This window comes from Lithobates pipiens, unplaced genomic scaffold (genome assembly GCF_037356315.1).
Source record: "Lithobates pipiens isolate NorthernLeopardFrog02 unplaced genomic scaffold, aLitPip1_a1.2 Scaffold_3, whole genome shotgun sequence".
In the NCBI taxonomy this organism is placed as follows: Eukaryota; Metazoa; Chordata; class Amphibia; order Anura; family Ranidae; genus Lithobates; species Lithobates pipiens.
Window position 1 is genome coordinate 175,801,525 of NW_027507790.1, and position 16,735 is coordinate 175,818,259.

The following is a 16,735-nucleotide window of genomic DNA, read 5'->3' on the forward strand; positions in this document are numbered from 1 at the left end:
ATAAAATTGTCTCTACTACCGCTTTAAACTTAAAGTGGTTCTGCACTGATGATTTTTTTTTTCTTGTACTGTTTAAAAAGCATTTGATTCTAATGCCAGACTCACTTGTACTGCTGATGCCCAGTATCCAGGTCCATTTTTTAGTATAATCGACACTTTATAAAAACGAGCTCTGCAGATGTCATCTTGCTTGTGGGCATTTGAAGCCCACAAGCAATCACTTCCATGTTCTGTTGTAGTGTCATATCTTGCTCCCCATCGTAGAATGCTCCGGAAGTGACGTTGCGGACAGAAATTTCGCACTGCGCATGCGCAATGCGTTCCAAACACTTGCGACATGCGTTCCAAAGGATTTGCGGCAATGCAGACCACTGAAATTGTCAGATAATTTCCTCCCGAATCCACATAGGGGAGGTAACCCCTCCCCGAACCACGATTACCCGCTCTCTCTCCCCCGCTCTCCACTCTGTCTAAAGTTTCATTCCACTGAACTGCATTGCCGCAAATCCTTTGGAACGCATGGCGCAAGGGGTTGGAACGCATCGTGCATGTGCAAATTATGGCCGCAACGTCACTTCCGGAGCATTCTACGATGTGACACTACAGCAGCGTAATGCCAGGAGACAGTGCGGCGTTCACCGGACATGATGCGGATCCCCGCACAAACACCGCCCACAGCTGCAGGGTATGGAAAAAAAAGATTACATACATGAACAGGTAGGAATATAAAAAAAAAGCCATTGTGCACTCTTTGCTGCGTTTCCTAACGAATAAGCCTAACTTTTGAAAGTGAGTACAGAACCGCTTTAAAGCGGAGGTCCACCCTAAAGTGGACCTTCAGCTCATCGGAATCCTCCCCCCCTCCGGCGCCACAATTGGCACCTTTCAGGGGGGAGGGGGGTGCAGGTACCTGTACAGTACAGGTATCTGCACCCACTTCCGGGATGGCTCTCTGCGGAAAGGGGCGTACATTAAGCCCCTTTCCGAAAGTCCCCCGCTGCCTGCTGGGAAACACGCAGCTCCCAGAGGCAGCGGGTCCATCTTTATTGCGCAGTGCGACTCGCGCATGCGCAGTAGGGAACCGGCAAATGAAGCCGAAAGGCTCCACTTCCTGATTCCCATACCCAAGATGGCGGCGGCAGCACCCGAGAGACGATCGAGAGATCGGCTTCGGGTGCCGACATCACGGGCGCGCTGGGCGGGTAAGTGTCACTATTTTAAAAGCCAGCAGCTGCAGTATTTGTAGCTGCTGGCTTTTAAAAAAAAAAAAAAACGCGGAGTCCCGGCCAACTCCCGCTTTAAGTGCCAGAAAACGCTTGATCTATGTCCAATGCCAGGTAATAGGACGGGGAGTGTCTACATTACCACCCAACCCACTAGTAATGAAAGGGCGTGTCTGGGCGGGATTTACAGGACCATCCAACCGTCTAGTAATAAAGGCGAGTCTGGGCGGGACTTTTAATGAACTTCCAACTCATAATACTGAAAAGGGGCGTATATGGGCGGGACTTACATGCCCATCCAGCATTCCAAAAAAGATGAAGGGGCGTGTCTGGGCGGTAATCACATGATAGCAGTGTCTCATGACCCCGTCTAGATGTAGTTAGTACAGTGAGTGATGGAAGGGATGAGGGTGGTTGTAGCGCTGTGTTTGCTTCTGACCGCTGCCTGTCATGAGTCCCCGGAGAGGAGGGAGGGGATGGCGGCGCTCGGGGCTCCTGATCCCTCCCCGTACGGCTCCCTGTGGCCGCTTCCCCAGGAGGTGCAACTCTCCCCCGACTTCATGTTCATCCCCCCGGCTGACTTCTCCATAGTGCACGGAGAGGGCTCCACCGCGGGGCCGGAGTGTCTGGTCCTACAGGATGCCTTCCGGAGGTGAGATGTGTGATCGGATGGGGTGTCCGGTGTACATAGGAAGTGTGATATCCCACCCCCAATATATATATATATATATATGTGTGTGATCACCCCCCCCCCCCCCAATATATGTGTGATCACCTCCCCCCCCCAATATATGTGTGATCACCTCCCCCCCAATATGTGTGATCATCTCCCCCACCCCAAATATATGTGTGATCACCTCTCCTCCCCCCCCAATATATGTGTGATCACCTCCCCCCCCAATATATGTGTGATCATCCTCCCCCCCCCCCCCCAATATATGTGTGATCATCCCCCCCCCCAATATATGTGATCACCACCCCCCCAATATATGTGATCACCCCCCCCCCCAATATAGGTGTGATCACCCCCCCCCCCCCCACGTATCATGTAAATATATATAATATTTATGGATGCCCAGCCAAATAAAGTAAAGTATGGGACCGCTGGCTGCAAGAATCTGTAACCTGTATATGAAAACACACCCGCTTGAAATAAATACCCAGAAGCATGTCTTATTGAATATTCTTTATTGTAAAGTACCATCAGAATGTACCCACATGGCAAAATATGTTGTAGTTTCTAATATACCCACAAGAATATATAAACTTGAATGTAATAGTTACCAAGTACGGTACATATGGATTGTAAAAATAACGTATGCACTATTTGATTTTAGTAAAAACCTTTGTTCAATGTAAAAAAAAAAAACAAGGTAGTTGTATGTGAACCGACCTCAAGCACAGAGTCACACTTGGTACAGTGTAATTTCCCTACATGTAGAACAAATTCTAACCATGTGACATCTACAGGCCACGATCTAAGACAACTCAGCCTTCCTATTGTATGGACAGACCAGTCCAGTCATTAACAGTAACTGTCATCAAACTATGTGGGACTTTCTGTGTGATCAGATGACTTTGCTGTTTTGCTGGTCACAGGTGACGTGTTCGAATGCACATCCAGTATGAGCTACAGTGCGTCTGGAAACTATTCACGTTGCTTCCCTTTTTTTTTTTTTTTTATAGCCTTATTGCAAAATTAATTAAATTCATTATTTTCCTCAAAGTCCTACAAACCCTCATATCAACGTGAAGGAAGTTTGAAATCTTTGCAAATTTTATTAAAAATAGAAAATGAAGAAAAATCATTTTACAGGTGCATCTCATAAAATTTAGAATATCATCAAATGTAATTAATTTCAGTAAAAAAAGTAAAATGTATATAGATGAGTTACACTTCAGTATTTTTAATTGTGAGGATTATGGCTAGTGAATACCCAAAATTCAGTATCTCATAAAATGTTGTTTTTTTTTTTTTTTTTTTTTTTATAAGACCAATAAATAAAATATTTTGTAATACAGAAATGTTATCTTACTGAAAAGTATGTCCATGTACAGTATAGTATGCACTCAATACTTGGTCAGGGCTACTTTTGCATCAATGCGGCTTGGCATGAAGGTGATCAGCCTGTGGCACTGCTGAGGTGTTATGGAAGCCCAGGTTGCTTTGATAGCGGCCTTCAGCTCTTCTGCATTGTTGGGTCTGGTGTCTCATCTTTCTCTTGATTAATACCCTACAAATTATCTTTTGGGGTTTAGGCCAGGTTAGTTTGCTGGCCAATCAAGTACAGTGATACTATAATAATTAAACCAGGTATTGGTACTTTTAGCAGTGTGGGCAGGTGCCAAGTCCTGCTGGAAAATGAAATCAGAATCTCCTTAAAACTGGTCAGCAGAGAGAGGCATGAAGTTCTCTAGAATTTCCTGATCGATGGCTGCGCTGACTTTGGACTTGATAAAACACAGTGGATCGACGCCAGCAGATGCCATGGTTCCCCAAATCACTGACTGTGCAAACTGGACCTCATACAACCTGGATTCTGTGCCTCTCCACTCTTCCTCCAGACTCTGGGACCGCGATTTCCAAATGAAATGCAACAATGTGTCCATGATGATGCTATCCGATCTGATCCTGCCCGCAAAATCCAGACGGATGGTGGTCCTATTTTCCTTCTGTCTGGCGAGTCAGTTTGAATGTAAACAAACTAGCGGTCTGTTTTCACCCGCTTTCCCCAAGGAGGAGAGCGGGACCTGCACAGTGAGCGGAGACGGACCTGTTATCCGCTTGCTCAGCAAGGATCAATGGAGCTGAGCAAGCGGATTCTGTTAGGCAGAGGCGCCTGTGGGAAAGGGGCCTAAATTTGCAAACCTTTTCAACAAACTTCTTTCACATTGTCATTATGAGGTACTGTTTGTAGAATTTTGAGAAAAATGCACTTCATCCATTTTGGAATAAGGCTGTAACAACAAAGTGTGGAAAAAGTGAAGTGCTGTGAATACTTTCTGAATGTACTGTACATGGAGGGTATACTGAATAGGGGTGGGGAGAAAACATTTCTTTGTCTTGTCACTTGGCTTATTGCTTTACAGCCTCCAATGTGTTGCGAAATCTCCAGGTGTGTGTGCGCAGTAAATAAAGGTAACTGGTTTTAAATGCTTAACCTGCCACAGAAGTGACACACCTTGGTCAGGGTACAGCGTATGATACATAAAGTGTTAACTAAATTGAATCCCAGGAACTAATCCTCCCACTGATGATGCCAAAGATGGGGCATTATTCCTCCACCTACTGACCACATGTTCTATGTAATATTTTTATTGCCATCAAGTTTGAGGCCGTGTTTACTCCTGACGCCAGGACATTTTTCTACCTTCCACTGGCCTTGATTGCCCCCCCCAAGTCAGGATAGTATAGTAAACTGACCCTTTTTGACAAAGCTTAGAGACCCCTGCTCTAGGGTCTATGTTTTGGGGGTTTTAAGGAGGAAGTAAACCCTGATGAGTTTACTTCCTCTTTCATTCCCTGCAAAGGCAAAGCATAATGGACTACTATGCATCCATTATGTGTCGCTTACCTGACACAGGAGCCAGCGAAGTCACCACTGTCCCCTGTAGTTCGGCGCATCCATCTTCTCGGTGGGGTCTCGCAGCTCCGCCACTGTCATTCGGCGAAGCCGTCACTCCCGCGCGTGCGCACGGGAGCCGAGACGCGTGGCATCTTCGTCATCGAGGATGCAACGCTCAGTGCGCCTGCGCGCCGCTGTCTACGGCGCATGCGCCATAGACAGCGGTGCCCGTCTTCAGGCAAATATATCTCCTAAACCGTATAGGTTTGGGAGATATTTCTTGGACCTACAGGTAAGCCTTAATCTAGGCTTACCTGTAGGTCAAAGTGGTTTGTAAGGGTTTACAACCACTTTTAAGTAATCTTCAGGCCTAAAATGTGGTGTTTACCACAAAAAAAAGCTGTGGCAGTGAAAGTTAATGTTTTTGTAACAACATCTCAACTTCCAAATGATTAGAAAAATTTAACCACCTCAATACCAGGCACTTAAACACCTTCTTGCCCAGACCAATTTTGAGCTTTCTGCGCTGTCGCAATTTAAATGACAATTGCGCGGTCATGCTGCACTGCACCCAAATGAAATTTTTAGCATTTTTTCCCCACAAATAGAGCTTCCTTTTGGTGGTATTTGATCACCTCTACGGTTTTTATTTTTTGCTAAACAAATAAAAAAAGACCGAAAATTTTGAAAAATAAATAAATATTTTTTTTGTTTCAGTTTCAAAACATTGTAAAGAAGTAAGTTTTCTCCTTCACTGATGGGCACCAGTATGGCAGCACTGATGGGTGGCACTGATGGGCGACACGGATGGACACTGATAGGTGGCACAAATTGGCACTGATAGCTGGCACGGATTGGCATGGATAGATGGTATGAATGGGCATGGATGGGCACTGATAGTTGGCACTGATAGGCAGCATTGTATTGTACTGATGGATGCCAATCAGTGCCAAACAATAATGCATGCCAATCAGTGATGCCCATTGTGGGCACTGGCATCCATTGTGGGCACTGACTGGCATCCCTGGTGGTCTGGTGGAGTCCCTGGTGGTCCAGTGTGGGCATCCTCGGGGGGGGGGGGGGCTGCGCTGATAATCGATCAGCACAGAACCCCCCCCCCCCCCCCCCTGTGATGGGAGCAGCCGATCGGCTCTCCTCTACTCGAGTCTGACAGACACAAGTGAGGAAAAGCCGATCACTGGCTCTTCCTATTTACACTGTGATCAGCCGTGATGGGACATGGCTAATAACGTTGGAGACTCTTTATCGAGATCGTAGTTGTGGGGTGTCAGACTGACACGCTCAAAATCCTGAGGACAGTCTATGACATCCAGTCTGGATTTTGAAACCACTTTGCCGCCATCATTTAACAATGGGCGGGCGGCAAGTGGTTAAATTATTATTATTTTTTTTTTTTTTATATGCCTTTTATGAAGTTTATGTATCCTGGTCACATGACCACAAGACCAATATATTGGGTGGGTTAAACTGTAGCTTTTGCATCGCTGCTGGAAGTGATGTAGGACCTCCCTAGGATGTGAGCTTTCAAGGCAAGATTGCCAGCTTTCATCCTGATGTGTGCGTGTGTAAACAGCTCCTATCAGAGCTTCATCATAAATGAGGATGTTGTTCCAGGCGTACATGTATCACCAGGACAGGAAAAGATGCTGGGTCCGATAACACTGGCAGGAAGTAACATTTAGCAGCGAGAATCTAGCATTGTTGGACCTAGAGCAGACATACACCAGGGCTATGCAGAATTCCAGGATAACGAGATATGTTTGTAACATGTATTTTTTATTACTGTGTATTTCAATCTAACCATGCAATCTTTGTACGCTCAATTTTTAGATTTACCAAAATTATTATGAAGATCTAATCTATCCAATCAGGCGGGCCCTTGCACTACAGAGTTAATAGATGTAAAGGAGGTTGTATAATCGTACTGTAACGTGTGCGTGGTGAGCTTAAGAATGGTACATAAGGCCCCTTTCACACTGATCAGGTGTGCCTTGCCATAGACTTCTATTATGTGCCATGGTTTTGGTGCCCTTTCAGAAAGCATACAAACTCTTGCATGAAGGGCTTTTGGGGCACTTCAGAAAGTGAATTGAAACCGTGGGACATAATAGTAAAAACAAACAGCTAACCTGTATTAAAACCAGGGATACGCTGTGCTGCACCCGCACTGGGGGAGAAGCGCACCAGATCAGTGTGTGAGGGCCTAATATCAAAGGTGATTACTTGTACAAATAAAGCAATGGTAGATTTTATTTTTTCCCTGGAATTTCATGGTGTGGGTGGATTTCTGTCAGTCACAGGCTGTCACGCCCATCTAGCCTGTGACTTGGAATAAGAGGCCCCCATCAAACTACATGCAATATTCAGCCCGCCTTTGTGTTTGACTTGTTAGTGGACATGTTTGACCCACATGTTTGACTCTATAGTCACATGGACTGCTAAGATGTGATGGGGAGGAAATGCTCAACATGGAAACTCACTGAAATGTGAGCATGTGCAGAGCTGGCACAGCGGCTGCAAAATCCCTAGCTGAATTATGGACATGAACAGCAGGATCAACCAGGTTTTTTTGCAGAAGGCCCGGTACACACAGGCAGAATGTCGAGACATTTGCCAGTTTAAAAAAAAAAAAAAGGCAGAGAGCGCTAATCAGAGTGTTCTGGCTGCCTTCCCCTGTCAGAACACGACAACTCAGCGGGGGGGAGACCGCTGCACTATCCTCGCATGGTTGGTACAGCGACTGTTGTGAACTCGGCTTTAGTATGAAAAGCATGTAACGCACCATAAGGTTTTTTTATGATTTGTGTTTATTGACACTTTAATGCGTCCTAATCCTCTACTGCTGAAGCTTTACAAAAATGTTTTTTTCATTCTTTGTAAGCACTGATACTGGTGCGGGTTAAAAAAAAAATGAAGAAAAATTCACAAATTCTAACGGATTTGGCAGCCCTGGATAGATCACTTCTTCTCGCTCTCTCAAATGACCTTCAGATTTTTAGATCTGTAAATGCTCCATGTGATACAGCTTAACCACTTACCGCAAACTGCCATCATTGGACATCTGTGTTTTGATACATAGGCAGACTAATTCTAATCAGGACTCAAAAGAATGCAAACATGTAATGAAAACATTTAGTGCCGTGTGCACAGTGAGGGACAAAATAGAATGCAATTATATACAGAACTTACAAAGTTCCTTTTACACTCTATGACGTTGGATGACAGAAGCGACAGCAAATGTCACTTGTGCTCAAAGGCCTTAAAGGGGAAATTTTATTTTTTATTGAAGAGAATCTTCTTCTTTCTTTATTGCATTTAAGTGTAAATGTGAGATCTGAGGTGTTTTTGATCCCAGATCTCGCATTAAAGAGGTCCTGTCATGCCTTACTATTACAAGGGATGTTTGCATTCCTTGTAATGGGAAAAAGTGATCCAAAATGTTTGTTTTATTTTTTTTTGCTATCGTAATTTTCTAGCAAAAAACCCTGATTTGAACTTTTCTCCTGTAGACTCCAGATGAACTGGATAGGCCACGGCCGCCTAAATGTTTTTTATTTTCTTTATTGTACATCACGGGACACACAGAGGCTCATAATTACAGTCGGTTTATTTCTCACCTTCAGCTGCTGGACACTGGTGTAATCAATTAGACAGGAAGTTTCCTCCCTATACAACTCCTCCCCTACGTGCTTGGTATCCTACAGGTATAAGTATAGGACCATCTGCAGTTGAGCAGGTGCTTGCTTACAGACTTGCTAAAATAGCACAGTTGCTAAAATCATACAGATGCTGATATGTACAGTTACTAAAATTGCTCAGTTGCTAAGATGCTGAATTACACAGTTGCTAAGGTCACACAGTTGCTTAAAACACACAGATGCTAAAATTAGGGATGCACCGAATGGGTTTTTTGGTGCCGAAACCGATACCGAAAATGAAAAATACACTAGGCCGAAAACCGATACCGAAAATGACTGTTTTTAAAAAATATTTTTATACAGGAGGTGGTCAGAGACTGGGGACATGGTTCAGGAGGTGGTCAGAGACTGGGGACATGGTTCAGGAGGTGGTCAGAGACTGGGGACATGGTTCAGGAGGTGGTCAGAGACTGGGGACATGGTTCAGGAGGTGGTCAGAGACTGGCGACATGGTAAAAGAGATAAGTGTGGTGTCCCCTCGTGCAGCCAGTGTGGTGTCCCCTCGTGCAGCCAGTGATGCAGCAAAGAGAGAGGAGACCCGCCTCCGCCGTCTGGTTCAATAGAGCGCCAGGAACATCACAGCTTTAATTTCAATAGCTGTGTGTTCCCCCGTCACGCGCCGTCGCATACAGCCCCTCCCACTTGTTCGGGGAACTGTGATAGACGGATCCCCTGTCCAATCTGGACGGGTGATCTGTCTATCAAAGTTCCCCGAACAAGGGGGAGGGGCTGTATGCGATGGCGCGCAACGGGGGAACACACAGCTATTGAAATTAAAGCTGTGATGTTCCCGGCGCTCTATTGAACCAGACGGCGGAGGCGGCTCTCCTGCGCTATCCACCTCCCGTGATGGGCGGCACCGGGGGCGGTGCTCCGCCCAGGCCCCGCCCCATTTTCGGCTCAATTATCGGCCGTTTTTTCCTTTTGGCAATTTGCCGAAAGGGCCATTTTCGAAATTTCGGTGCATTCCTAGCTAAAATACAGTGGCTGGATCTCAACAGTACTAGATCGCACAGTTGCTGCTGAAATGCAAGGTTGCTGCTTAAACAAACAGGTGGCATAAAGATACATGGTCATGTGTGTACAAAATGCATGTTTGGACATGTTTTGTGTTTAAACAAAACGCACGCACACATGCTTATTTTTGATCACATAAGCTGACAGGATCGCTTAAAGAAACACGGTCACCTAAAGATGCATGTTTATTTTTGTAGGGATATGCATCGTTTTTTTTTTTTGTTTGTTTTTTTCCCCTCCTAGTCGTATGGTCACGCAGAAAGGCTTGATAAAGATGCTTGATCAGGCTAAAAAACCTCCACAGGATTCCCCTGCAGGTGCTTGCTTACAAGCTAGCCAAATGCACAGTTGCTGGTGCGCATTGTTGCTAACGCACAAACCGTTAAATCACATGATTGTGGAAACGCATGTTGGCGGAGGATAACTTCCTCTTTACTAGTCCACATCTCTGCATAATAAACATGAGTTTGGAATGTACATCATGTGGTTAAAACAAGTAACAGAACATGTTGATCACAAAGATGTGTTTTCTGTTTTTTACATAGTTGCATGAGGACGCTGGGTCACGTTAAAGTGCTTGTTTGCACAGAAATGCCGAAAATGGCATTAGAATGCTGGATCGCACAAGAGTCCTTGGTCACACAAGGGTACTTGTCTGCACAGTAGTGCTTTATAATGCATAAAATATTTGATCATATAAAAAAAAGCAAAATCGCCTAAGGTTGCATGATCGCCTACATTGGCATGGTTGCATAACGAGGCATGTTAATTTTAAGTTTTCCTTTTAAATATAGAGGATTCCTTATGTTCATAGGAATGCGTGGATACATGTTGTGTAATGTTGCATAACACGTTCATAAAACGCATGCTTGCTTGCAAGATGCCTGTTCCATAGCACACATGCTATATGTATGCGTGTATACAGAGCACACTTTTCTTATTTTGCCTAAAACATACTTGTATGAATTCATGCTTCCATGAACACACGCTTCCATAGAGGCATATGGCATTAATACTTGCCTCGTACACATATGGACTATTTGCATATGTGTTTATTTGCAGGGGCTACAGAGGTTGTCTGCACTACGCAGGCGAACAGCACCTCTTCTGGTTGGTGGTCTGGCCCTTCGGCTTAGCCACCGTGCCATGGTAAAAGCCCAGGGTATAGCCATAGTGGCATACTGAGGCAATCTGCTGCTGATAGATCAGTCCGTAGCATGGCTGGACCTAGGTGGTCCAGTATGGTCAAGTAGCTGGAACTCCTGGGTTGGGATCCCAGCCTAAAGGTACTTTCTTACGGTCGGTAAGGAGCCTGGAGTGTTTGGGACTCAACCCAAAAAAGGGGTCAAGGCAAGGAAGGGTTCCTTACTTTTACCTTTGCTAAGGTGTCAGGGAAGATGGCTTCATTTGAAAGTGGTTCCCTATGCTAGTTTCGTTCAAGGATGTTATAAACATTCTGTCTGACTGCAACAAGTAGATCCTAACCTAGGCATTATCCAAAGGGTCTGGTCCCAGGGATACGCTGGAACCTCAGTAAAGATGGCGGAAAGGAAAAACCTTCATGCCGATTATCTAGGAGGTAGTGGCTACGAAGGCTGGCCTCTGGGGATGGAGACCACTGCCCAGGGGAAGTGGTCAAGCTCAGAGAGCCTTGACTGTCAACATTCTAGAATTTCCATTGGCACGCCTGGCTTACTGGCCTAGGCGTTTAGACTGCAGGATTGTCCTCCTCAGGGTACAATCAAACAATGCCGCATCAGTAGTTTTCTTCATTTACCAAGGAGGCACGGGAAGTGGGCCATGTTCTGGTTTGGGCAGAGGAGCTTGTACCTTGACTATCGACAATCTTCATTTCATGAAATGGAGAATTGACAGGCGGCTCTCTGGAGCCATCAACAATTGTTACCGGGAGCATGGCCTCTGCACCCTGACTTTAATGTGGATTCGTCAAGTTATTTTTCAGGCTTGCGGTTTGAAGAAAAGGTTTTCTCCTTTTTAGAGTGCACTTTACCAGGGCAGTAAGCGTTTCATGGGCGGTGCGTTACCAAGCCTTTGACTCAGATTTACAAGGTCGCTCCTTGGTTGTCAATACATACGTTCACTAATTTCTATCAGGTAAATGTAAGACGGCAAGAGGATGCAGCTTTTGGCGCAGTGTACTGCAGGTAGCAGTATAGGTCCTCACGTCTGATGGCGATCTGCGTTTTTTTTTTTTTTTTTTGGTCTCCCTCCCCTCAGTAGGCATTGCTTTAGGACAACCCACTTAGTAATTACTATGAGACTCTGTGTCCCTTGATGTACGATAAAGAAAATAGGATTTTTATAATGGCTTACCTGTAAAATCCTTTTCTTGGTGTACATCACAGGACACAGAGCTCCTGCCCCTGTTGTGGGACACTTATTGCTTTGCTACAAAAACTGAGGTATTCCCTGTAGGGGAGGAGATATATAGGGAGGAAACTTCCTGTCTAATTGATTACACCAGTGTCCAGCACCTGAAAGGTGAGATGTAACCCACTTCATAATTACTATGAGCCTCTGTGTCCCGTGATGTACTCCAAGAAAGGGATTTTACAGGTGAGCTGTAATAAATAAATAAATATTTCATTTATGCTACAGAATACGTGGAGACATCGTGGTTTCGACTGCACGATATTGCCTCGGGAGCTTGGATGCATTTTTTTGGCCCCTTTTTTTAAGCACATGACCGATTTAAGAAAGTAGGCAGTAAAACATATGGGGACCATAATTATCCTATAATTGCACGGTCTGCATTTCCAGAGATAGAAGAGAGGAAAAGGGGGAGGGGGGAGGGAGAAGTAGAAAAAAGTCCAACCAGCTACACTCATCACTCCAGTATCCTGCAGACTCGACCCACATGGCAGGGGTGCCCCTGGCAATCCAAGTGGGTTCCACCCAGAGATGCCAGCCCTCCCAAACTGTTGTATTTCTAGCCATATGCTCTTCTAAGTGGGCCGACATAGACTCCATGACCTACACATCTCAGTGTAGGGCCACTAAGCACCTTGCCACTGTGAGAACGTGTGTGGCCAGTTTTTTTGCTATTCTGGGCAGTTTAGGAGGGGAAAAAGCAGAGTAGGAACAGCTTTGGGGATATCTACCTCAAACAGCCGATAAAGAAGCCCCTGTACCAAGCACCAATAGGGCTGGAGAGCTGGGCAGTTCCAATAAATATGGAGTAAAGTTCCCCAGTCTCGAAGACCTTTCCATGAGCCGTCCGAAGCAGGTGGCTATATGGCGCGTAAGCGAGATGGTGTTAAGTATAAAGAAAACACCTATAAGGTGCTTTTGTTTGTAAAGTGTACACATAGAGCTCTTAGCTGCACAAGACCTATATAGTTCTCCATTGTTCAGGAGATGGTGCATCCCCAAGATTTTCCTCCCATTTACGCATATAGCTATGTTTCCCCAATGAGTCTGTCCAGAAGAATTTAGAATTTTATATATGTCCGAGGTCAGCCCTCTCTGTGAGGGGCCAGATAAGACTACTCTTTCAAATGGACGGCATGGAGAACTGAAGAGTTGAGGAGATAGAGCGTAGTGCCATATTTGAAGGTACCCAAAGAAAGCAGTATGGGGGGGGGGGGTGTCATGCTCTAAGTTCGTCAAAGGGTAGTAGTACCCTTGTCACCGGGTTCACTAGGTGTCCATAGTAGAAAAGATTCTTCTGCAACCAAGGTGAGATAATCTGGTTGTAGAGAGAGGCTGTAACTAAGGAGGCCTCAGATTGAAGTGGGATGCTATGATTCAATTGCTTCCATATAGAAAGCAGTAGGTTCATACTATAGTATGTAATAGGGAAGTTAAAGGGACATCAGCATTAGTGTTCCACAATAAGTTGTTCAGGTGGATGGGGGCTATTCATCATTTTTCTATTTGGGTCCAGCGGTTTTAGGCTGGAAGGTTAACCCAAGATGCAATTGCTCTCGACTGGACAGCATAATGGTAACGGAGGAGGTTTTGGGAAAGCCAAACCCTCCTCGTTCTGAGAGGCATAGGATTGAGCGAGCTACGCGATGCATGCTTATAGTTCCATGTAAAATGTAAGTGATCTGTCTGAAGTTTTCTAAGTTGTACCAATGGGATGGGCACTGGGCGGGCCATAAAGCAATACAGTATTTAAGACAGTATGGTCATTTTTGATCGAGGCAATTCATCCAAACCAAGATATTGGATAGTGTCTCCATTTAGACAGGAGAGACTGATTGCACAAATAGGGGTCTAACGTTTGCATCATATAAAGATTCATATCGAGGCGTGAGGTATACTCCCAGAGAGGCGATGGACTTCCAGTGGAGGGATATCGATTGGCAGGGTTTCCGATTTGGTGGAGTTTACTCTATCCTGACAGGGACCCAAAATCTCCAGGAGCCATTGAAGGTTAGGGAGGGTCGTACGTGGTCGCGTCAATGTCAAGAGTATGTCATCTGCAAATAATGAAACTTTAAACTTGAGTCAAAGACTTTCTCGGCATCTAAATTTATCAGGAGCTCTTCAGTATTTTGTCTTGTCTATTAAGTTGATGACTCTCCTAGTGTTGTCTCCTGCCTGATGTTCTGGGACAAAGCCCATCTGGTTTTTGTGGCTCAAGGAGGGAAGGATTAAGTTTAAACTAAGGGAGAGCAATTTTGTGATTTTTTTAAGTCTGAATTCAACAGAGCTATGGGTCTATAGTTCCCCACACAGGTCTTTATCAGGTTTGGGTATTAACGTCAAGTGGTAGGCCTGCATGTCCCGCGGAATGTCGTCTCTGCTCAGAAATCTGTTTAAACAAGCGGGTCATATGTGGGAGTAGACTAGGTAGGAAGATCTTGTAATATTCGTAAGGAAGGCCATCGGGGCCTGGGGCCTTACTGTTTGGCAGGAGTTTCAAAGTCTCAGAAATCGCCTCTTCTATTATCGGAGTTGAGAGATTGCAGTAGCTTCCGCAGGGAGGATGGACACTCCAATTTTCACCAGGTAGGCTCGAACATTGCCTGTGAAGCTGCCTGGGGTTGGGCTGTGCGGTATGGAGGGGTTATTGTAAAGGTCCGATGACCCTTATCTCTTAATACTGAACCTATTCTTCCAAATTGATGTTTTTACCCATGTTCTGTTACAGTATTAGGCTGGAAAAAAATTTTTTTTAGGATGCACACATTTTAAACCTTCCAATGTTTTGTTTTCAGATACTTTGATTACATATTTGGTTTCCTCCGACTGGAAGATGTACCTGCAGGTAAACCAAGGGCAGGACGATTAGTACAACTTCAGGTCATTCTCACCTCAGAGGACAACGAATGTCACAAGTATCCCAGCATCCGTTCAGATGAGTCATGTGAGTATTTAGAACTAAGCAAACCATGTGACTTGGTTTTTATGTCTAATGGTGTGTGTTTTTTTTAATTTTTATTTTTTTTCATACAACCTGTTAGTTTCATGAAAAAAGCTCACTCCTTTATGGCCTCAAGTGACAATTTTATGTGTCGGGTAGTGCTTGCAGGGACACCTATGGCTTGAATTGTGGCCTATTTAGCAGGAATCAAATGAAATGTGAGCTGTCTATGGCCAGCTGAATCATGAGTGAGCATTTCAGTGTGGGTGTACTAGGAGGGGGGATTCATAGAAATCCAATTTATCAACCTCCAATATGTGTATTAAAGGCACGGAGACGTGATAAGTTATAGCCCAATGTATGATTTGCATTGCAGATACCCTAATATTTACTGATTCAGACCCCCCATTGTATTATAGGTATCCTTATGTACAGACTGTGTAAGCCCTGGCCTGAATTGACCTCATAGAAGTATGAGGCTAGATCTGGTTTTTTTTTTTTTTTTTAAACAGATTTGATTGGTTTTCTAAATCCAAGAAAGTACCCCTGCCTGGCCTTGTAACAGAAATGGAGGCATGTTTGTAGCTCTGCCCTAGTGTGACAGCCATGGCTCCTTCCATCAGTACAGTGTAATACAGTGTAATAAATGTCAGTAGCCACCCTAGGACAGGAAGTGTTTTCAGTATTGCCAGCTGAAAATGAAAAGTTGTAGCCACCGCATCTAAGAACTGGCAATATACCATTTTTGTTTTGGAGTTTGGCTCTATGACCAATCATAAGCCAGCCATGCAGGAAGGGCAGCTGGCACTAGTGCCAGAGGTTTACTAACACTTAGCCAGGCTTATGCAAATGATAAAAGAAACGCAGGCGCTTCTAGGTTAGAACTGTAAACGTTTTAATGAGATGCAGGTGTATTATCCAACCTTTCTAAAAATCTGTACATTTGAAACACTAAAGCAGGGATATGCAATTGGCGGACCTCCAGCTGTTGCAAAACTAGTCCCATCATGCCTCTGGGTGTCATGCTTGTGGCTGTCAGTCTCACTATGGATTATGGAACTTGTAGTTCTGCAACAGCTGGAGGTTGGCTAATTGTATATCCTAGTTGTCAGGTTGAAAAAAGACACAAGTCCATCCAGTTCAACCACAAAAAAAAAATACTACTACTAGAATACAATCCCATATACCCACAGTTGATCCAGAGGAAGGCAAACCCCAGCAGAGCATGATACAATTTGCTAAAGCAGGGGGAACAAATTCCTCCCTGATCCCCCGAGAGGCAATCTGATTTTTCCCTGCCCTAGAGCCTAAAGAATCTCATTCAATAAAGTCTTGCTGTAAATGTGGTCAAGAGTTTTGATGATTTAGATAAGTGCTGCATAAACATTTAGAGAATGTATCCACTTTAATTATGTGATGTTAAGTGTGCATTAGGGCTGCACAATTCTGACCAAAATGAGAATCACAATTTTTTTTTATTTTTTTTTTGCTTAGAATAACAAGATCACAATTTTCATGGCATAAAATCTTTCACGTTATACAAAAACAATTGGGCTTACTGTTACCGGGTTCTTCTCCCCTGGTAAAGAACTTCTCTTTAGTTCCACTGCTAAAGAATGTTGTGATTCTTGGCAGACTGCCCGGGTGTGGGGTGTCCCCCCCGTCCCCCCCCCCCCCCTTTTCTTTTTACTGCTGTAGGCTTCAGCAGAGGGAATTCTCCGCCTCCGCATAGAAAGAATCGGGAAATACTTTGTCTAGATCGCAGGGGGGGGGGGGGGGGGGGGGGGGAGAATCACGATGACTATTAACGATTAATCATGCAGCTCTAGTGTGCATTGCTTAGTAATAAAAGGCCTTTGTTTCAGCAAATACACA

The 16,735-nt window shown here is 44.7% G+C and overlaps 1 protein-coding gene across 2 annotated transcripts in view; it reads left to right on the forward strand.

Moving 5' to 3' along the window:
- Positions 1-1,568: 1,568 nt before the first annotated feature.
- Positions 1,569-16,735, forward strand: part of LOC143940793 (beta-hexosaminidase subunit beta-like) — an 88,249-nt gene continuing 73,082 nt past the window's right edge. The window contains exons 1-2 of one of the 2 annotated variants that reach the window (XM_077462525.1): positions 1,569-1,875; positions 14,715-14,863. In XM_077462525.1, the coding sequence (XP_077318651.1) occupies positions 1,619-1,875; positions 14,715-14,863 (406 nt within the window). In that variant the 5' untranslated portion in view covers positions 1,569-1,618. The remainder of the gene's footprint in view (positions 1,876-14,714; positions 14,864-16,735) is intronic. The other variant, XM_077462524.1, reaches the window with a different exon arrangement.